Source organism: Acartia tonsa, chromosome 7, assembly GCF_053477335.1.
Source record: "Acartia tonsa isolate MP-2025a chromosome 7, ASM5347733v1, whole genome shotgun sequence".
Classification (NCBI taxonomy): Eukaryota; Metazoa; Arthropoda; class Copepoda; order Calanoida; family Acartiidae; genus Acartia; species Acartia tonsa.
This window is the reverse complement of record NC_137266.1, coordinates 21770259-21792458: the sequence shown is the minus strand read 5'-3', so window position 1 is coordinate 21792458 and position 22200 is coordinate 21770259. Positions and strand designations below refer to the sequence as shown.

At 31.0% G+C, this 22200-nt stretch overlaps 1 protein-coding gene across 2 annotated transcripts in view; it reads right to left on the bottom strand.

Annotated features, from left to right (window-relative positions):
- Nucleotides 1–2161: 2161 nt before the first annotated feature.
- The window catches only part of LOC145325063 (endoglycoceramidase-like), a 36052-nt gene continuing 16013 nt past the window's right edge, over nucleotides 2162–22200 (bottom strand). Inside the window, exons 1-24 of one of the 2 annotated variants that reach the window (XM_080167886.1) lie at nucleotides 21283–21408; nucleotides 20562–20638; nucleotides 19549–19646; nucleotides 19192–19253; nucleotides 18041–18133; nucleotides 15699–15763; nucleotides 15276–15315; nucleotides 14627–14764; nucleotides 14057–14110; nucleotides 13740–13802; nucleotides 13084–13170; nucleotides 12605–12684; nucleotides 11518–11598; nucleotides 11017–11114; nucleotides 10301–10331; nucleotides 9471–9566; nucleotides 6825–6906; nucleotides 6251–6321; nucleotides 5717–5790; nucleotides 4865–4972; nucleotides 4111–4251; nucleotides 3636–3713; nucleotides 2836–2945; nucleotides 2162–2674 (exon numbers count right to left, since the gene is read on the bottom strand). In XM_080167886.1, the coding sequence (XP_080024012.1) occupies nucleotides 2884–2945; nucleotides 3636–3713; nucleotides 4111–4251; nucleotides 4865–4972; nucleotides 5717–5790; nucleotides 6251–6321; nucleotides 6825–6906; nucleotides 9471–9566; nucleotides 10301–10331; nucleotides 11017–11114; nucleotides 11518–11598; nucleotides 12605–12684; nucleotides 13084–13170; nucleotides 13740–13802; nucleotides 14057–14110; nucleotides 14627–14764; nucleotides 15276–15315; nucleotides 15699–15763; nucleotides 18041–18133; nucleotides 19192–19253; nucleotides 19549–19646; nucleotides 20562–20638; nucleotides 21283–21321 (1818 nt within the window). In that variant the 5' untranslated portion in view covers nucleotides 21322–21408 and the 3' untranslated portion in view covers nucleotides 2162–2674; nucleotides 2836–2883. Of the gene's footprint in view, nucleotides 2675–2835; nucleotides 2946–3635; nucleotides 3714–4110; nucleotides 4252–4864; nucleotides 4973–5716; nucleotides 5791–6250; nucleotides 6322–6824; nucleotides 6907–9470; nucleotides 9567–10300; nucleotides 10332–11016; nucleotides 11115–11517; nucleotides 11599–12604; nucleotides 12685–13083; nucleotides 13171–13739; nucleotides 13803–14056; nucleotides 14111–14626; nucleotides 14765–15275; nucleotides 15316–15698; nucleotides 15764–18040; nucleotides 18134–19191; nucleotides 19254–19548; nucleotides 19647–20561; nucleotides 20639–21282; nucleotides 21409–22200 lie in introns of those variants that run through there. The other variant, XM_080167885.1, reaches the window with a different exon arrangement.

Below are 22200 nucleotides of genomic sequence, written 5' to 3'. Positions count from 1 at the left end.
TGCAACAAATTTATGTGCAATTTCGTTTAGACTTTCACATCAATGTCCTGCTTATAAAGTTCTGACTCTATACAAGAGTTATTGTTTGTTCATCCTTATTTCTAATTCTAGAGCTTTGATTTCATGGATGTTGTCATCCTTGTTATGTCTTAATTTTAGATATATTGGCTTCAATAATTCGCCTAATAGCAGAAGAAACAAGGATGACAATATCCATAAAAGCTCTGAAATGGTATGAGAGACGAACATAAACTCTTTTGTAGAGTAACAGAACTAAATATACAAAATATAAATATATAAGTTTTGACAAAATTATACGTAAATTTGTTGCAAAACTTCTTAAATACAGAATTCTGTTTAAGGACATACCGACATTTTTAGGACTTGATTATAGAGATCCTTCGCTTGTAATATTGTTATACATTATTGTAATAGGAATCAGTACACCAAAAATCAGATCAATCGGATCATTATATCACATAAACAATTGCTGTTAAAAAAGTTTAATATGGACGTACGGACATTTTGGTAATGAATATAGAGTTGCTACGCTTTCTAAATCGTACCTAATTACTACAGGAATCATAATGAAAAGTTTGAAATCGATAGGACAATTATAGAAAAGCTTCGCCTTTAATAAGTAGTTAATTACATTTGTTTCACATCGATATTAAACTACAATAGAGAACTATACGTGGTTGTTTAAGTACACTTGAGCCCGGCCCAGTGATCTATTATGTAAAGTATTATGGAACCTAGTTTGCAAATATACATTGTGCAATTTCAAATCAAGATAATGCGCAAAATAAAACTTTGCAAATACGCACTATAATATATCGATTTTCTAACATAAGTGTGTTATAAAAAACTTCGTTTCCCTCACCTTTATATATAATTAAAGTTTTTTTTTATTATTCTACTTTATGTATATCGACATAATCTTGATAGAGTATCTTTATGTCAATAAAAATATTAAGTCATAATTTATTTAATAATATTAATATAATACATATACATAACAATGTAAAAATTTTGTTTAATAGTCATTGATGAAGTCTTTCATGATCCCTTAACAATAATATATAAATAAATATATTTCATATATATGTGTAAGTATATCCATTGCAGTAGCCTTTGCCAGTTTTGATCAGCTGATCATAGAGGCGTGCAGAAAGTGGATGCATCTATCACCACCCCCCCCCCCCCCACCCGTAACTATTTAATGCCTTGCAATAGCTATTTTTATCATACAATCTAAATCTCCAGCTCTGTAAATTTTGCAATCTTTTTTATGTTATTTTTGTTTTGGCGATACTACCTAGGTTCTAAAAGATTAAAGGGATCCAGGATACCTTTGTTTGATATATTTTGGGCAAAGTAGACAGATCCATAGTGATCTATTCATGGTTACCCGGGCAGAACTGATTAGGATTTAGGTTGTTTATTGTTATAGTAATTCTATTTGTATATTATATTTTTTTTGATTTTGTGACTTTTTTTGTTTAATTTTTATGCCCAAATAAATATGTTTATTTTTATGTTTTATGTTTAGACAAAATGAAAAGGGATTCTCCTACGATTTCAAGCGTTCAATAAGAGAATCCAAGAGCACCATCCGCTTGTAATGGGATACAATCTAACGCCTTCTATAGGATATAAGGTTTAGGTAACATCCAACAGAAAACCAACCCTTTAACTGCAAGACCTTTGTCTGGAAGTCCTTACTGTGTATGGTAATTTGTTGCTCCTGTTTACGGGCTAATGCAGTGCCCCCTCCCCCCACCCTCCCACCAATTCTCAATATTATACTTATAGCAGCAGTACGTGTCATTTTTAATGTCTTAATTATGACGCGGTGTGATCCAAACACTTACCCGACAGCAAGCAGGCACGCTAGCATTTACGCTAATGCCTCGGGTATAAATAAAATTTTAATAACTTCATTTTATGTGGAATTAATTCTTTTAAATTTAGTGAAATAGATTGAATTATCAAAACGCTCTTGCTGGAAAATCTTTTAATTAAGTTAAATCTGAAATTCAGAAAAGGTTTAGAGGATCTAATTCTACATGTAATATATATTTTTTTAAAGATGAAAATAATATTTTGTAATTAAAATGAATGTTTGACTATACCAAAGTATGTGATTAATAAAATTACAACAAACAAAATCGTTTATATTAAAATTATATATATTATTTGTTATCATGTTTTATAAATTTAACAATTTTATTTCAAAGAAAATAATTTAATAATTAAATCAAAGTACTGTAATCACAGTATAAATAAAAATCACCAGTTTAAAAACAAGGACGAAACATTCAAATAAATGCATAGATAGGGAGATCAACAAATTTCATCATAAGTTACAATAAAGAAAGGGAAAGGGCAGTTTTCCTAAAAGTGCCTAGTCGAGCAGAAGAAACCCCTCCCATCAACTATTTTCAAAAATTTTGAAAAAAGGGGGAGGGGTCAGTTATTAATGTGCTTCTGCTTTACCTAAGTACGTAGTGGATAGCCCCACAGGGTTAGGATAACGCAGGTTAAGGCCCCATAGGGATTAGGCATAAAATAAATAGAAAATAGAAAGAGGCGAGGGATTACTAGGCACTTTAAGGGAAAGCAACAAAACAATAAAAGAATTAAAATCACCAGACATAAAACAATAAACCAGAGCTGAATCTTTAAATCATTTTAGTGGTGAGCCAGATCGAGGTGAGCCAACTTTCCACCAATGAGAGCACAGCATATTATGAAATGCCGCGCTGTGATTAGCTGAAATTCGGCTCACCCCGATCTGGCTTACCACTAAAATGATTTAAAGATCCAGCTCAGTATATAAAATATTAATTAATCACATTTATAAAAATTTATACATTTTTTTCATCTTCTTTTTCTTGAAAATATTCTGGCTACAGTTCCAAATAAGTTGTTGAACACATTCTTTTATTAAAAGGCAGCTTTAAACTTTTAAAAGTATTTAAAATCAAAAATAAAAGTAATAGGAAGTATCTCTATCTGTTTATTAGACTTTGTAGTAACGAAGATCTTGCTAAATGCTGAACCGATGTGTACATCCTTTATAATCCTGCTTTTAATAGGTTGGGGCATGTTTTCTTTAGAGGGGAAGAGGGGGGGGGGTGAATCTTCTCTTTTCAAAAGAACTTAACCCCCCCCCCCCCAATTTTTTATCTCAAAACATAAACTTAGGTTGGTTTGTCAACCTTCCTTCACTCCCATATATAAAACTAGCGGCTACGCCCCTAGAGGCCTCTAGGGGGGAGTTGAATTTGATAACCCAATTTCTTATTTTAGATTTTAAAAGAAAAAGTAAAAAAATATTTTTGGGGGGGGTGGAAATTTTTTTTTTTTTTGGGGGGGGGGGTATTTTTCATTTTTGGGTAATTGGGGGTGTCCCACCCTCCAAGAATATAGTTATAAACCTAACCGGGACCTATGAGAAGCTACCCTGTAAAGGAGAGCCCGATCGGTTCAGCGGTTAGCGAGATCCTTCGCTACAAACAAACAGACAAACATACAAACAGACACACAGACATCGTTCTACTTTGTATTATAGATTATCTTAGTAGGCTCTATAAAACGAGTTTTGCTTAATGTTTAAGCTGCAAATTCCTGAAATTGTCCCAAAATGGAATTTTCTGCTTCTTGTAAAACATTTGATCCCTCCTTTGCTATCTTCACTGTTACTTGCTCTGCAAAAAAATAATCCTTTCATTTTTGAATTCCTATTTTGTAAAAAAAATAAATTTAAAGTTTTAAACATTGCAACCTTAAAGCCAATATTTTGATATTGTCTAATATGAATTAGATAAGTAAGGTAAAGATATTTTATTCATAATTTTCTGTTACTCAGAATTTGACCAAAACTTAATATAAAATGATAAATGACCAACATATTCTTGTGTTGATTTACATTGCTTAAGCTTCAAAAGGAGAAGACAATGATTTTAAAGTATAAATTGAAGTTGATACTATTTATAAATATTCGGACTGACCTACAATCAACTCTATGGTTACATGACTTTTGTAGAACTCGGTTTAGGCCTAGATTCCAACTCATAATATTTTCTATAAAAAAATAGCTTTTACCTCTTACGCCACCAGAATTTTTGACAGTAAGAATAATTCTTCCATATTGATCTGTATTGAGAGAGGAGGAGAGAGATGGGGTGATGGTGTGCACAGGATTCTTACCAAAGGTCATCTCAGGTATGTAGATCTGGGTATCTCCTACACGTTCAAGAATATAGATAAATGAGGGCTGCTATATTAAGATAAACAGAATATTTTTGTATTTTCAGGAATCTCTAGGAGTAAAAAATGGGGACAAATTTCAAATTGTTTTGGCGTGTGACGTCATACCCCCATCTCTTTTCTAGGGGGTTTCTTTCCTTCTTCCCTTTTCTTTCCCCTCACTTGTGACGTAAATAATCAGCCCCGTTAAATCAATTTAAAATTTGTCCCCATTTTTTGCACCAATACTCACAGCATCAACGTTTGAAAATGACCAATTAAAATCATATAAAAGTTTTTGACCCAATAGATAATTTATCGTAGTTTTAACATTTTGGGTACCAGTATAATTTACAGTCAAATGTCCCATCCTTCCTGTGTATTAAAGATAAATAAAAATTACGTTGAAAAAGATTTTTATTCACTGTTTAAAAGCAGTGCAGCTCTAACCAAAAACAGCTAAAATTACGAGTTATTTTAGTTTAGTTGTTGCTTATGCCTTTAACTTGTTAGTTAACATTGATCAAAATCAGACAAATTGAATATTGAACAGACCAACAAGAAGCACACTATAATTGTAGAGTAGCTTGACTTTCAAAGATTTATAGACCTGAATCATCTGTAGGTTTAAACTTGAGCTTAAAGGTGTTCTTTTCTGTATCAAACTTGTAGCTTATTTCTTTTCCAGCAACCATCAAAGGATAAGGACGACTTAAACCTAAAAATATCACAAAATAAATATAAGTGAAAATTTAATTATATGTTATCAAATGCCCAATTTAAATTTTTAGTTTATCAAGTATAATGTAAGTTACAATCATATTTGATTTCGTTTCGTTTGAAGGTATCTTGAGAATATTCATATTTATGGAGAAATGTTTTTATCTCCTAATCTTATTTTTGTATAAAAATGGATTTAGAATGCACTGTGGATACTATGACAGGGGAAAAAATCTTAACACATAATTTTCGGATCTAATGCAGTTCACGGTAAAATATTGCTGGTAACGAATATCGCTAAAAATCTATGAATTTTAAAGGCTGCTAGCTGCCAAACGGCTTACGTACAAATCATACCCGCACACCATTTTAAGTGGTCTAAGAAGGCCTTCAAATAATCTGGAATAGCCAAGATCCAATGATGCACACTCACAGGGAAAGCTTCACTGAAGAAAAAACGCAAAAAATAGGCCTTTTTTCGCGCATTTCTCTGCACTGCGAGATAATTATGCATTATTGATTTATGGCTATTCCAGATTATTTGTAGGCCTTCTTATGCCGCTTAAAACAGTGTGCGGGCAAGATCTGTACGTTCATCTGTTTGGCAGCTAGCAGCCTTTTAAATTCATAGATTTTTAGCAATATTCGAAATTTCGTTTCCAGCAATATTTTACCGTGAACTGCAGTAGATCCTAATTTTCATGTATATGTATATTGTCCTCCTCGATTAATTCTATTTTACCTTTTACATTCTTATTGATAGGATTTCCCTGTCCATCCCAGAGAATTGAAACTGTTGCAGTGTCCCAATAGGTCCTACAAAATTAGGAAACATTAGTTGGCTTGCTGATCAAATTTATTGAAAGCGAAGGTTTTCTATAAATTGGGTCGGTCCGTCCGTATGTCCTATATAATTGTCCTATCGATTTTAAACTTTGCATGATGATAACATTTTATGAAGATTTATGAGGCATATACACTCTATAATCGTTACAAGAAAGTTCGTACGTTCATTTAAAACATCCTATACATCTGATTTTTGGAATACTGATTCCCATTTCAACAAGGTAAAATGTTATGAGCGAAGCATCAATTCTTTAAAAAGTAAGTATGTCCTTCAACAGTATCATGTATTTAATTTTGTGCATTTATATTCAGCTTTTTTAGATATATGACACTCTACAAGTGTTTATGTTCGTTTGTTCTACTGTTTCAAGCTTCGCTTTTATGAATGTTATCATCCTTGTTTTTAAATATTGATACATATCATATTTACCATGAAAGTGTGTGTTGATCAGCCATATCCATAACAAAATTACATTCTCTGCTACCAAAGCTGTCAGGACTACAAATATCCATCAACTTATCCTTATATAAAAGTAACAAGATGTCTGTCTGTTGATGTGTGTGTGGTGGGTACGAAGAATCTCGATAACCACTAAACCGATATGGTTCTTATTACAGTTTGAAGCTTCTTGTATATCAGGGTAGGTTTATAACCATTTTGTGGGAGGGTAACTATGGAAAATGTCCCTAAATAAATAATTTATTTTTTTATTAAAAAATAAAATTGAAAGTGAAGGGTCATCTCCCAATGGGGATGTTGGTCTGTAAATTACACTGTTATCCAAAGTTTTATAAACATGCTGGCTTAAAAACTTTGGGTACTTTTATTGACTTTTGATTGGTTAGTTCCAAACTAATTATGTCCAAACTTTTCAACCAATAGTTTTAATATACAGAAGGGGTAATTTTGTTTTTCATAATTTTTAGTTAATCGCCAATTGTCTTGTCCCTTAATATCCCTGCATATATTGTAAATTGGGCCCTGAACGTTGATGAATATTCCTGTCGGTATCAGGTGTACAGAGACCAAACTCAGTGAGGAACTGTGCTCCTCCCAGCCCACCTTTGATTTCATCATCTACAGAACTTAAAAATAATACATTATTTATCTTTGAATAAAATATTAATTGTGGCATAATGCGCTCAGCTGAGTCAACGATAATGAATTAATGGATCTACTGCAGTTCACAGTAAAATATTGCTGGTAAGCAATATTTCCAAAAATCTATGAATTTTACAGGCTGCTAGCTGCCAAACGGCTGAACGTACAGATCATGCCCGCACACTATATTAAGCGGCATAAGAAGGTCTACAAATAATCTGGAATAGCCATAAATGAATAATGCATAATTATCTCGCTGTGCAGAGAAATGCGCGAAAAAGACCTATTTTACGCGTTTTTTCTCCAGTGAAGCTTTCCCTGTGCATAATTGAATTCGAATTAATTACTAAAATCAGAAATGCCTTTATTTTCATCATCTACAGAACTTGAAAATATTACGTAAGTTATCTTTCAAAAAAATATTAATTGTGTCATTCTTAAGGTCAACTGCGCTTCAAATATTGTGTTTCATGAATCAACGTTAATAAATGTATTACTTAAATCAGAAATGCTATTATTCTCATTATCTACTGAACTAAAATAAAATAACAGTATATGTGGAATATGTTAGGTTCGTGTTTTAGGATTTATCCGAACCTAGTAAAAGTGTCTGACTCTAATTATGACGTAAAACAAAATTAGCCAATGAGAAGCCACTATAAATTTCACCATTGGTCAATTACAGTGTATACTGACCTCTCATTGGCTAATTTTTTTTTCGTCATAATCAGAAACAGACAATTTTACTAGGTTCATTTATTAAAATATTTTGTAAAAAAAACACAATATTTGTCATAAGTTTACCAAAATTTGCCTAAAGCCACACCTGATTTTTTAAGAAACATTATTTAGCTCTTTAATACGCATATGATCTGTTTTGTGATTTATTTTGTAATTACCTATACAATATACATATGAATTATTATTCCATGTTTTCTAAGCTACATACAATTTTTAAAAATATATATTTTTTGAGGAAAATGACATGTTTATAATAATTAAGCTTAGAAACTTTTATACTGTATGCTTTCTTATAAAATTGTTATTTTTTTATTGTAGTATGTATATGCATTAGGAAAAATAAGTTGGATGGAATTTTAATGTTAGGGGGAGATTTGAAAACTGCATCAAATTTTAAGGATTTTTTTTATAAAATTCGTTTTTTGTATAATTCTTTATCTAAAAGCGGAAATACAATTTAAGTTAATTAATTTTGACATCTGTGATTGGTGGATTAAAAACTATCTGCGCTCTGATTGGAGAAGCTTAAGTGTCGCACATCATTCACCCAATTAGAGCGCAGGTAGTTTCTAATCCGCCTATCCTATTAGTCAAAATTAATTAACTTAAATTGTATTTCCGCTTTTAGATAAAGAATTATACAAAAAACGAACTTTATAAAAAAAATCCTTAAAATTTTATGCAGATTTCAAATCTCCCTCTAACATTTAAATTCCTTCCAACTTATATATCCAAATCTGCATAGATATCAAAGTATTTTTAAACAATATGAATAATCTAATCTCATAGGATAAAAAGAATGTTTGTCAAACGCTATGAAAAAGTCAAACTGAATATTTGGGCATTTTTCCAATTTGTAAAGTTTACAATCATTGACAGTATATCAAACACCTACAACTTTCAACACACAAAAGGTCAAATTCCCTTAATTAGAAAGTGAACCCCACCCCCTCCACTTTCTTATTAAACTCCTTGGATTGGGATTGTGGATAATTTCATTAAAATTTTTTCTTCTTCACATTTAAAGTATGCTTTTTAGGGGTTTACCTATCAAAATTGGTAAATTTGTAATTATTTTCTTTAATAAATTTCTGTTACATAATTCATATAAATAACTAGGAGCTTAGCTAACTAAGGGATAGTAAAAAAAAAGCAGCATAAAACCATCCCAAAACTTAAATCAGAAAATATAATAGTCTAAAACAATCTCTGAACCTATGTGAAACTTCCTAACAAATGAGAACTCAATCGGTTCAGTAGTCATGGAAATTTAAGCTTCTGACAAAAAAAAAACTACTAATTTACATAAGAGGATAAAAGTTCTAATAAAGATGATCTTTTAAATAAAATATAAATTACATGAACATAAAATAATTAAAATAAACAAGATCTAAATGATCAGAAGATGTATGAGTAAATTTAGGCAATTGATTTTAGTTTTATAATAGATATTATTATTTTTGATAATATTTACTTTATAGATACTTTAAATGTTTTGAATTTTTAGGAAAGATTCTTAACACACCAAGGAACCTAATATTTTAGATTGTAGAAATCCTTTAATACTTTTATATGAAGTAGTAATGTTTATTTATCTGTAGTAGATTTTGATAACTACTAAACCAATTGAGCTATACATTTTAGAAAAACTTCACACACGTTCCAGGATGGTTCATAGCCATTTTATTTTCAGATTTAATTTACGATGTTTTTAGTTATTTTTCTGCTCTTCCTTATATCTATTAGAGCCCCTAGATGCTAGATGCGCAGAAGCTAGTTTAAATAATAGAAATTGTTAAAAGCTTACTTGAATACTTGAGGAGCAAAAATACTTCTGGCAAATAATTTGATCATCATTCCAAAATCTTGTCCCTGGTACACAAACCCAGGGAAGTAGTAATGCCTGAAATTTAACAATAAACTTAAATTGATACAGTAAACAATATAAATTTTTTGAGGAAACAATAACATAATTGAAATAAAAGCCATTGACATATTGGTTCTATTTTTACTTTAGACTAGCTACCTGAATTTTATTCTATAATATATATTCTTAACGCTTATTTAGCTATATTATTAGAGTTGTTGATAACGAACTAATGCACCATCCCATAACAGGTTTTTTAGGCCTAGGCTTGAAATAGGCCTGAAATAATATTTTCCTACGTTTCCTATCCCTTATCCCTGATTTCACCTCCCCAAATATTTGAAAATATGGGGGGAGGTGGAGTTTACATTTTAAATTCGACAAACCCCAAATTGTGTTAAAATTGTGTCAAAAAGGATCCACGTGACGTAATAAAATGAGGGAGATGAGAGGAGAAGTGGGAAAGAAAACACCTAGAAAATAGATGGATAATCCCTCATTTTTATTACGTCATATGGATCATTTTTGACACAATTTGGGCTCTGTCTTTAATTTCTATTCCAACCCCTACGTGTGGCATTGACCCAGCTGGGCTACCCAGTACCCAATATAACCTAACCTAACCTAAAGTAATCTTCAGCATCATTCATATATTTTTATGTCCTTCTTTTTCTTTCTTGTTTTACTACCGGGAATATTGCTCAATAGTTCACTATTGTATATTTGTCTAACATTTTATTTAAATAAATAAATTTGATTAAAAAGTTTACCATGATAAAACAGCTTTTCCCTGATCACCACCTAAAAATAGTTAGATTAACTATAGAAAAAATTAGGAAAATTTCCCTAATTTTCAATTTTAATGTTGTAATCCTTATCTATTACTTCCTTGTAAAACTATTGTGCGATCAGAAGATTAGTTACCACGTCATTAGCTATGACCATTTTTGGATAAAAACAAAAAAAATATGACGATTCAATGCTAGACTATAAAAGTTTTAAAGATTTTTAATCAATATAATAGATTTGAAATCTGCATAAAATTTTAAGGATTTTTTATAAAATTCGTTTTTTATATAATTCTTTATTTAAAGGCGCAAATACGATTTAAGTTAATAAATTTTGACCAATAGGATAGCTGGATTGGAAACTACCTACGCTCTAATTGGTTGAATGATGTACGTCACTTAAGCTTCTCCAATCAGAGCGCAGATAGTTTTCAATCCACCAATCACAGATCTCAAAATTATTTAACTTAATTTGTATTTGCGCCTTTAAATAAAGAATTATATAAAAAACTAATTTTATAAAAAATCCTTAAAATTTTGTGCAGATTTCAAATCTATTATATTGATTAAAAATCTTTAAAACTTTTATAGTCTATTCAATGCATCTAATTTTTGACAGTAAATTTTTAAACTAAGTATCAAGAAGTTTAACATATAGTAGCTGCACTACTATATAAAACTACTAAAATAAACTGTACCTGGAACCCGCTGGAATCCAGTTCCAAATATTTGATCTGTATCTAGAGGACTTGAATCTTTGGCTATACAATCTACTATTCCATCTCTTTCATCAATTCTTCATAAAAAAAATTCCTTTTAATGTGATACAATAATAGATTTATTATTACTTGGATCTTACACCAGATTATCATTACTCTAATAAAGTAAAACTCGTAGCTAGCTAAATTTATGATACCCCATACAACACCCTTTTCTAAAAACCCTCCCCTCTAACTGGATGAACTAAATAATATCCACGTATATTCTTATCCATTCAATTACAATAAGTACCAAGGTATGGTTCAAGGTATGGACTTATTTATTAGGCCTTTGGCCAATATAGCAGCTATTAAAATTCCATTTTCAACAACAAAAATTAATTTTCTCTCGTAGTTTTATACCAAAGTTGGATTTATAAACGCTTTGCTTCATATTTAGGAACGGACAGACAAGAATCAGTTGAAGAGTGGATTATTTACCTGGGTGTTTCATGATCTTTTAAGCTTCTACAGAAAGCCTTGTCATTAGCATCCAGCTGGATCTTTAATCCGCCACAGGCACTGAACAAAATCAAATATTTTACTAACAACTTCCATAAGTAGCGAAGCACAAAAAAGTTCATTAAAAAGCAGATGTTCTGTTGATATGAAAAGAAAATATGCGATAAATCCATGTAAAAATCACGAAACCTTTATAAAACAAGTATCTCTGTCTTTTAAAGTTTGACCGACACAACGACGGACTAAGTAAATTATATACTGGATGCCCATATTGGTAATGGGAATCATCAATTGTCTGTTTATTCTAATTAGTTGCCAAAAAATCACATTTTCAAGTTACAGACAGCCAGACAGACAGCCAGACAAAATGAATTACATAGTAGCTGTGCTACTAAAAGCCTTGCACAATGAATATTTATAGAAACTTAACAAAATTTTGTTAATTATCAATGTTTTTCTCGTATTCATTCGAATCCGGTGGATAGGAACCGGTTATCATCCATACGAAAAAATCGTATTATATCCAGCTTTCTACGAATATAAAAATGTACAATCATAAGATTAAAACCAGTTATCAGCCGTTGACTTTGGCACCTCGGGGCTAAAAAAACTACTTTTAATCTCATAATTGTACATTCTTTATCCGCGGAAAGCCGTTTATAATACGATGTGAGAAATAACTATACAAGAATTCTATTTTTTTTTATCCAAATCAATACACTTAAATCTATGGCATGTCATATAAAAATCTTCCAAAACGTTAAAGTATCATCAAATAGAGTAATAGTTATTTCTCTCATCGTATTATAAACAGCTTTCCGCAGATATAGAATGTACAATTATTAGGGCTAAAAAAAACTGGTTTTAATCTTATGATTGTACATTTTTATATTTGTAGAAAGCTGGATATAATACGATGCTAGACATAGATTTTTTTCGTATGGATGAGAACCGGTTCCTATCCACCGGATTCGAATGAATACGAGAAAAAGTGTTATTTATTTTGAGTTTGTATTTAAAAATATACAACTTTATTTTTTTTTGTCTGATGAGTAAATTACTTTACCTGGAGGTCATTGAAAGAAAGAGTTCTAGTCCAGCGGGGTTTCTCAACTGATTTCCTATATTGTTGTTTAGGAAAGGTAGCTGAAAATATAAAAATTGTTCTTAGTAATCTTTATATAACAGGGTGTTTATCTGTGTGTCTGTCTGTACCCTAGAATCTGTCTAACCGCTAAACCGATATGGTTCTGCTTTACAGTGTAGCTTCACATAAGTCCTAGGAAGGTGGGTACCCCCCCTCCCCCCCAAAGAAATATCGCACCTTGAAAGAAAAATATAATATAATATTCTGAATGTCTGTTCCTGGGTCCTGGAAAGATTTTTAACGAATTTTAGGGAGGATAACACCACCCTTCGAAGAGATATTACTTTTAGAAAAAAATACCCCCGCCCATTACCTCTCTCACCCTCAAGTGCCCTTAGAAGTCTTTAGAGGCGTAGCTGTTAGTAACACTTAAAGTATAGTCAAAAAGTATATTTTACCTTCAGGTTAGGGGCCCAATGCGAGTAAGGTACAGTTTCCCAAAATATCAAGGTATTAGAATCTACCTCCCGAATTCGAGAAACTACCTAAAACATAATTATATTATTATTATTTTAATTTAAAAAAAAAAACACAAATATGTAGTAAGATTGTTAAACCTATCACTCATTAGAAATTAATTGGATTTACATACTCAAAAGAATAGTTATTTCTCGCATCGTATTATAAACAGCTTTCCGCGGATATAGAATGTAAAAAAGGCACGGGCTTAAAAAACTGGTTTTAATCTTATGATTGTACATTTTTATATTCGTAGAAAGCTGGATATAATACGATGCTAGACATAGTTTTTTTCGTATGGATGAGAACCGGTTCCTATCAACCGGATTCGAATGAATATGAGAAATTCTTTTCCAGTATGGCTTCGAAACCTATAATATTTGCAGGTTGATAAACAGAGCTTAGCCACACTGAAAATTCATGTATTGTATCGTGGTATAGATATTTTTTCACTAATAATAAAATAAATCCTGATATTTTACCATTTTGGAATCAGCCCATCAAGGCCAACAAAACTGGAAGGAAATAATCTTATATTTTTCATTTTAATATCCGCGGATATCTGTCTATAATACGATGCGATAATAACTATTACCTTTTCATAAAGAGGTACAAGGTTTCTTTTTGCAGCCACAGCTGGTGATAATAATCCTCCATCCTGCAAAAAAGGAGAATTAATCTGAATTGTACAATCTTGGGTTCTCAAATTAACTCAGTTTAGCTAATTTTGGTTGAGATTCAAATCTTTTGGGACTAACGCAAAATGCCCCTGAATTTGCTATGGTCCAAGCAGACCAAATAAAAAAATCAGCACAAGGATTGATTTAAAAATTTTTTAATCAAAATATGTAGATTACAGACTGAAAAACAGACAAACTTAAGAATGAATCGCAGACTTTAATTTAAAATTACCTTATAGATGTTACCAGCCCAGGGTTCATTCAGTAAATCATATCCAAGAATATTCTGAATATATTGAGAACTATTTGACAATTTGTATTGTTTTTATCATTAATTGTTTAGACCTCTTACAAAATGAGGTAATAATTCTTCCACTACTATGAGAAAACATTATTTAAACATTTTACATTATCAATGTATTTAGATATTAGTGAAAACATAGGAAGTTTTAGCGATTCCCATGAAGATTAGGCTTTTAATTTTCTTTCTCAAAGTGTAGTGTCAGAACTGAAGAGGCATAAAATAAATGTAAAAGTCTTAACAAAACAGGATAATTACATCACATAAAAAGTTGTTGAAGAGAAAGTTTAAAAAGTTTTAGACAAAAGAAAATTTTGGTAACGATTATAGAGTTGCTACACCTTCTAAATATTACCTTACTTATACAAGAATCACCATGCTAAGTTTACATTCGAAAGAACACTTTTAACATGCCTAATTTTACAATAATGCATATCCATTACGGACGGACTGATCTATCCTAATAATAGAAAAGCTTCACTTAAAAAAGATATGTATTACCTTATGATCTTTGAAATTTGTGGCAATAAATTTCCAGGCCAGAGCCATTTTATCCGCAGCCATCATATAGTTGTCATACAGCTGTTGGTAGGTATTACACGCGGCATACGTCAAGTAGCCACAGAACCAGTTATCAACCTGATATCAAACGAACTAAAGAGCTTTTATTTTATTGTATTGTCAATAAGATTTAAGATTTATTTTTACCTTCATATTCAATACATAGATTTTGTTTGACAGTGTGTTAGTGAGGGACATACAGACATAGATATAGAGTAGATGCACCTTTAGGAATTTATTTTTATGTCTCATTAGAAAGCTATGGGAGAAAAAATGAAATCAGTCTGCAAATATAAAATCAAAATGTTATTAAATCATAGTAATGGATATAAGATATGTGGATATTGTAATGGAATTCTTGACGTCAATATAGGTTGATAATATAGTCCTCAGATATTGGTAAATATTTTTCTTTAAGGTCAGAGGAGTGGATAGGATAAAGTAATTTTGAATGGTGTGTGTATCTTTATATTACCCAGTTGGGAAAAATATTTTATCATGGTATCAGGCGAGTTTCTCCATGAATTCTAAATCCAATAACATAGTTATTATAAAATCAAAAATATTTTAATCACAAATGAAATATTACCCTTTGCAATGGCCAGGGGAACTCCTTCTGTGCAGTCTCACTAAAAATATCAATGTATTTAGAATATTGTTAATATTTAAATGAAGCCTTTGGTTTGTTCAAGTTAAAACAGTACCACTTAAAAACTACTTAAATGGTGTAAATGCAAAGAAACCAAAAAAGGGTAGAGATAAAAATTGTTCTAATGAAAATAGCTAAATATCCCTCTAAAGTCAAAATTAAATACTTATTAACTTCAGGAATAACGAGGGATAGGATAATTATTCCACTTATGATAAACAAAATTTCTCTTTAAGTAGACTAAAATTATTGGAGGAAAAGTTTGGATATAATAATTTTTTTTCTAACAGTTCCCAATTTAGAGCTACCAAAGGCGAACACAGATTTTTAAAGTTTAAAGAAAAGTTCACAAAAAATTCTTACTTGAATTTATCATTTAGCCAGGCAGGGAAACCATCATATGTTCCAAAATCTTTAGAGGCTACATCCTAAATCCAGTAATTTTACATATAACAAATTCATATTAGTTATTTATAGTTAGAAAGTATCTTTCGATCCTTTTGTTTTGATACCTTTAATTTCATTGGTAACCTTTGTCAACAACGCTTTATTCTGTAGCTATAGTCACAAGTTTACTCATAAGTATATTTTTAAAGAAGTTGTATCAACTTTTTTTTTATAGCTAGCCGGTCCTTTTAGTAAGTAGTAGATGTAAAATTTTTCATAGAATTCAGATATGCAATCGGTTTTTTTGTAGACCTCTTATTTTTTAAGTAATTTAAGTTTAAAAAAAAAAAATTAAGTCGATTTTAACCCTTAACGGTCGGGGGGGGGGGGGGCGTTGAACGCCCCCCCCCCCTCCGGTTTTTTCTATCTCATTTTCTGTGTGTGAAAGATAAAGAGCCCAAACTGCGTGACTTTTTAAGTTTGGGTATGACACATAACTGAGAGTTGGAATTTTTTGAATATCTCCATCCTGGCGGGCACAGGATGCCAGCAAACCTGGCAGGGTCATCCAGGTAAAGAGCAAAAATATTTTTTTGACTTAAAAAAAGCATTTTATCTTACCAAAATACTAAAATATCCTTTAGTAGTACATCCTCATATTAAATACAGGTGTTCAAGTCAATTTCAGGTTCCAGGTATGATCCTGCAGGTCCTGATCCTCCAGGTCTCCAGAAATCTTTAAATGGCTCCTGTGGCCTCAATTTTTGACTTAGAGACTTCAAATTGAAAACTTAAGCTTTTCTTACATGTCTACATAACGTATTAAAACTACATAAAGATCCGCCGCCGTTTTCCCGCCGACCGCCGACTGCGGCGGCTGGCAGCTGCCAAGTACAGCTGCGGCCGCTGGAATTTATATTTTGATATTTGAAATATACAATTTACATAAAGATTAACATTTTCTGCAAAAAATTTTTTATTCTAGCTTAAAAAATAAAAAAATTACAGCCGTTTGAAATTTTTAAGTAAAAAAGGACCTAAAAACAAAGGTTGTTAAATAAAAGGGTGAAGGAAGCGAAAATTGACCTTGACTTACTTTAGGTCGGAAATTCATCATAACACAGGGGACTTACACAAAAAATTTTAGCCCTCTAGCTCTAATAGGAACTGAGATAACATGGGGGGGCGTTGAACGCCCCGCCCCCCCCCGACTGATTAAGGTGCGGCAAGGGGCCCGACTGTAAAGGGTTAAGGTACTAAAATGCAACAAAAAAAAGAAAGAAAATGGCCATTATGAACAAAAATAGTAAGATCTTTAATTTGACACCTTACTTTTTCAATTCTGTCAGGTAATTATTGAAAAAATCGATTTTTTTAAACCCACAAGAATAAAAACTTTAAACTCAATTTTATCATTTCACAAGTAAAAAAATATGGGTTCATATATACCTTTAGAATCAGAAAAATATTACGAATCCATTGTAAGAAAAATTGAAAAAAAAAGTTTACAATATAGTATATAAACTACAATAAAAGGAATTATATGAAAATATCATATTATATTGTACAGGCAACGTTTTAACCTTTTGAATTGAGTATAAAAATGGGAAGGGAGTATAGAGGGGGTAAAGAGGGGGTAAAAAAGGGAAGACAATAGTGTTGCCAGAACAAAAAATACAATTGGTCATTTTTTTATTTTTTTATTTTTTTACTTTTTTTCAATTTTGCTTACAATGGATTTGTTATATTTTTCTGATTCTAAAGGTATATATGAACCCATGTTTTTTATGTCTGTTTGAGAAAATATTTAGGTCTAAAGTTTTTATTAAACTGAGGTTAAAAAAATAGATTTTTTCAATAATTACTCAACAGAATTTTAAAAGTAAGGTGTCAAATTAAAGATCTTACTATTTTTGTTCTTACTGGCCATTTTCTTCTTTTATTTTGTTGCGTTTTAGTACCTTAAAACCGACTTAATTATTTTTTTAAAAAACTTAAATTACTTAAAAAATAAGAGGTCTACAAAAAAAACCGATTGCATATCTGAATTCTATGAAAAATTTTACATCTACTACTTACTAAAAGAACCGGCTAGCTATAAAAAAAAAGTTGATACACCTTCTTTACAATTTTTATCATTGCATTTATTTACAGTAAAAAAGAAATATTCAACTTCTACATTTTAATTTTAATTACTGATTGTCATGTTAAGCTTATTTATCTAATAGACATAACATTTTAATTTTCAAATATATCATTTAGGCCTTTAAGAAATTATATAAGATATCATCATATGATCAAAATGAAGCTTTCCCTACCTGATGCATGTCTAGAATGACCCAAATTCCGTGTTTCTCAAAGTTTGTGATGATGGTTTTCAATTTGTTAACATAGGTTGTACTGTATTCGCCCTAAATATTTAATGTTTTTTTTACAGTATGGCTAATCCGCTCGATTAGAAACGCTTCTGAATCCGATCCATACTGAAAAATTATATATCGTATTGTATTATAGACAATTTTCGACGAAAAATCAAAAACTAAAGTATTTCAACAAAAAAATTTTTTTTTTTTTTTTTTTTGGGGGGGGGAGAGAGTTGTTTTAACCCTTTTATCTCCCCCCACCCACGCAACCCATTCGGCTCAATACCAGCTGAGTATCCACGAATTCCCCAATAGTAGCTGAGTATCCACGCATATTTCCCATAAGTAGTTGAATATCCACACTTTTCCCCAATGGTAGTTGAATATCCACAATAGTTTCCTATTAGTATTTTCATTATATCCTTTATAATGCTGATTCCCATGACAATAAAGCACAATAAAGCAATTCACTCCTATCATTTAACTTTAATACAGATTTGAAAATATTAAAACATCCATAAAAGCGAAGGTCTGAAATGAAAGGACAAACGAACATTATCATTATCTTGTACTCCTAAACTCATACTTGTACAAAGAAGCCGAAAAAATCTCCACCCACTTATTGCACCTTGCACTTTAAAACAAGGATGACAAAATCATTAAAAGCGTGGTTGGGCATACAATAATCAAATTTGATTTGTTGGTAATTACGTTCTTTATAATGTGCTTTACAGGAATCATAATGCCAAGTTTGAAATCAATAGGAAAATTCTAAAATGCCTAAATTAACGAAAGTTATGTACGGACGCACAGACCCTTATTATAGGAAAGCTTCCAAAATAATTGTATTAAAACTTTTTTTTCTTCAATAGTAGTTGAATATCCACACATTTTCCCAATGGTAGCTGAGTATCTAAAAATGACCCCAATGGTAGCTGAATATCCACGTAGATACTCAGCTGGTATTGAGCCACTCATTCTTGTACGTCCACGACTGAAATTGACCTACAAGACATTTATAAAGAAAAGAATTTAAAAATCACGCAACCTTTTAAGCACAATTCTAAGTAGAAAAATCCTCTAATTAATTTATAAGAAACATTTACCTCTTTAGGTTCAATACCAGACCACATGGTTCCAAGTCTTACCACGTTTAAACCCCATTCTCCTAATTCAAAAAAATATACAAATTTCCCTAAAATAAAAATCACGAAACTTTTCCTGTAACAATCTATAAACGTGCATCAATACTTTAATTAAAAAAAATAATTGGGTCATTTTCTTTATGAGTGTTATTTTAGGTAGGTGGAAGTACCCTCCCCTAAGATTTAAAACCTACCCTGTAAATTTTTTATGGCAAAGGAGAAACATATATGATTAGAATGCTTATCGAGATCCTAGACTACAGATAGACATCCTACTACTTTTATATAGGAATTTTAATATTTCATCAATAAATTTACCTAGATTTTTAGCATATTTTTCATCTAAAAGTTGTGGATAATACCAAGGAGCATGTTTACAAACCAAGTTGATCCCATGAAATATTCTAATTCGGTTTCTGAAATCAAGACATCAAATGAGAATAAAACAAGTGTTTATTGTCATCCTCAATAACTTATACCAATAACGAAATTAATTCGGGAAAAAATCACGAAACCTATACGTGGTTTTCAGCTGTCGTTGGGGGGCTGCAACACATCGTAAAATAGACGACCTCTCCATTTGCCCTCCAAATATAATTTTAGATTTATTTCACTTGTTGGTTATACCTTATACCTGCATCCTCATATACAATTTGACTATATTTTATAGCGGATGATATAATCGAGTTATTGAGTTGATTTTCATATTTCAGCAGGAATCTTTAATAATTTGAATAAATAAAAAAGTCTAGATGACCTACGGCATCTCGGGGTTAAAAAACTGGTTTTAATCTTATAATTGTACATTTGATATCCGCGGAATACTGTTTATAATACGATGCGAGAAATAACTTATCTATAATTCATATAATAAGTCAACTTTTCTTGGAAAATTTTGACTCGTATTATGAAATACAATCAAATTTATATATAAAATAAAATAAATTCTTGTCTGTCTTTCCTTTTTAAGGTCCTAGGACAAACGCAGGAGTCCCAAACGTCGGAGTGGACAAACGCAGGACACTTAACCTAACCTAACCTATTTTAAACCAAATTTAGGTTTTTTAAATGCCTAATACCTGCGCGGGGCTTATTTGTATGTTCATATCTTAACCTAACCTAACCTGTATAGAAATACGTACTTAAATTAATAATTTTACACTCCTTCGTTTGTCCACTCCGACGTTTGAGACTCCTGCGTTTGTCCTGGAACCCTTTAAGTTTATGTTTAAGTTAATGGATTAGTATGTCTGATTTGTCATCTAGATCTAGGGTATTAAATATACGAGGAAAGTGAAAAAGCACATTTTAATTTAAGATATAAAACTAACTTGGAATCAACAATTTGATGGATATTGTTATCAACCCTGAGTTCATCAAAATCTTCAGCTGCCAATGATATACAAACCTAAAAAAAAATAATAATATCATATGGAAATCCGCCTAAATGGCTATTATTTTAAAGCGGGACAGACAGACACACATACATCCTACTACTGCACTTAAAGTAATCTAGAAAGGGAGGTGAATTGAGTCCCCAAAGTTTTTGAAAACACATTATGTCATTTGTTGTATTAAACAACTTTTATAAAATCTTGATTGTGTTTTAAAAACTTGCAGTGCTTAAAAGGAGTTAATTTTGCAGGGCTTAGCAGCCGCTCATAATTCTCAACTTTAAACCCACTTGTGTGCCAAAAAAATCCGAAAATATGGATTGTTTGTGTGGGAACAGGTTATGATATAAGGATTTCACTGGGGACAGGTTAAGACATCCAGCTGAATTTTAAAGTTATAATATAAGGATTTCACTGGGTCTTACACGCGGCTGCCGAGCTCTAGTAATTGGGGATCTACATTTATTTATTCTGTATTGTATTTTCCCTTATTTTTAAATTCAACAAAAAATGCTCAGATGAGTCAGACTTTCATACAACATTTTGCCGGCTAGTATTGAAAGATCTTTGGACAAAAAGTATGATAATTATTTTTAATTAGTCAGAAAAGTAAAAAAAATACAGTAAACTCTAGTTTCTAAAAATGGAATAAACCTACCTGTATTAAAACGATACAAAATATGGAAGACAAATTCATTTTTATAGGTACTTAGTAGTAAGTCATAATCTGAAGAATCAAGCTATCATTATTTAATTGATATGTTTTACCTCTTAATATTACATGGTAATGATTTAGTACTAATAGTAAATAAATTTGATGTCTTAGGATTGTTTTTATTGGCAACATGTTTTACAAGATTGATTTTTTTCAAGTTTTTTACGTAAATAAAATATTTGCATTTTTTCATCTTTGAATTCTTCTATTTTAAAAAGTGAATATATATATAAGTTCTAATAACACTTTTACTATTAATGTGTAACTCAAGTAAAACGATATTTTTCACCGTGTACCATTATTATAAAGTTATAGCAGAGATAAAAAACCATTAGCTTCTACAGTACAGTTGGTTATGAATTTTAGAAGTAACTGTTTTATTTGCATTTAGTAGACAAGACACCAAGACTGCCTAAATGCTACTTGCAGACCAAGACTGCCCAAATGATACTGCAGAAGTTTGGATTTTCATAGCTATATATTGGGTCTTAAATTAGATGCAGTCGATTTGTGGATATCTTTAATTTTATTGTAGAAGTATTTGTAAATTTCTATGTATTTTCATTTGGTTTAAATGCTTTAAAACAAGGACAATTCTATCAAAAAAAAGCGCAGCAATAACAAGCTAGAATTAAATACCACAATCAAATAAAATAATGAATTATCAATTGCAATTGTACAATAGGTATCGAAGTATTTATTGATGGCATGTTATCGACAATATAAAGACATTATAACCACTTAGTTATGTTGAAATGATAACAACACAATTTTCTAACAGGGTATGACAATGAATAAAGTGGTTCATGATAATATATTATCAACATACCATTTTTGAAACAAAATCAATGTTCTTAAATA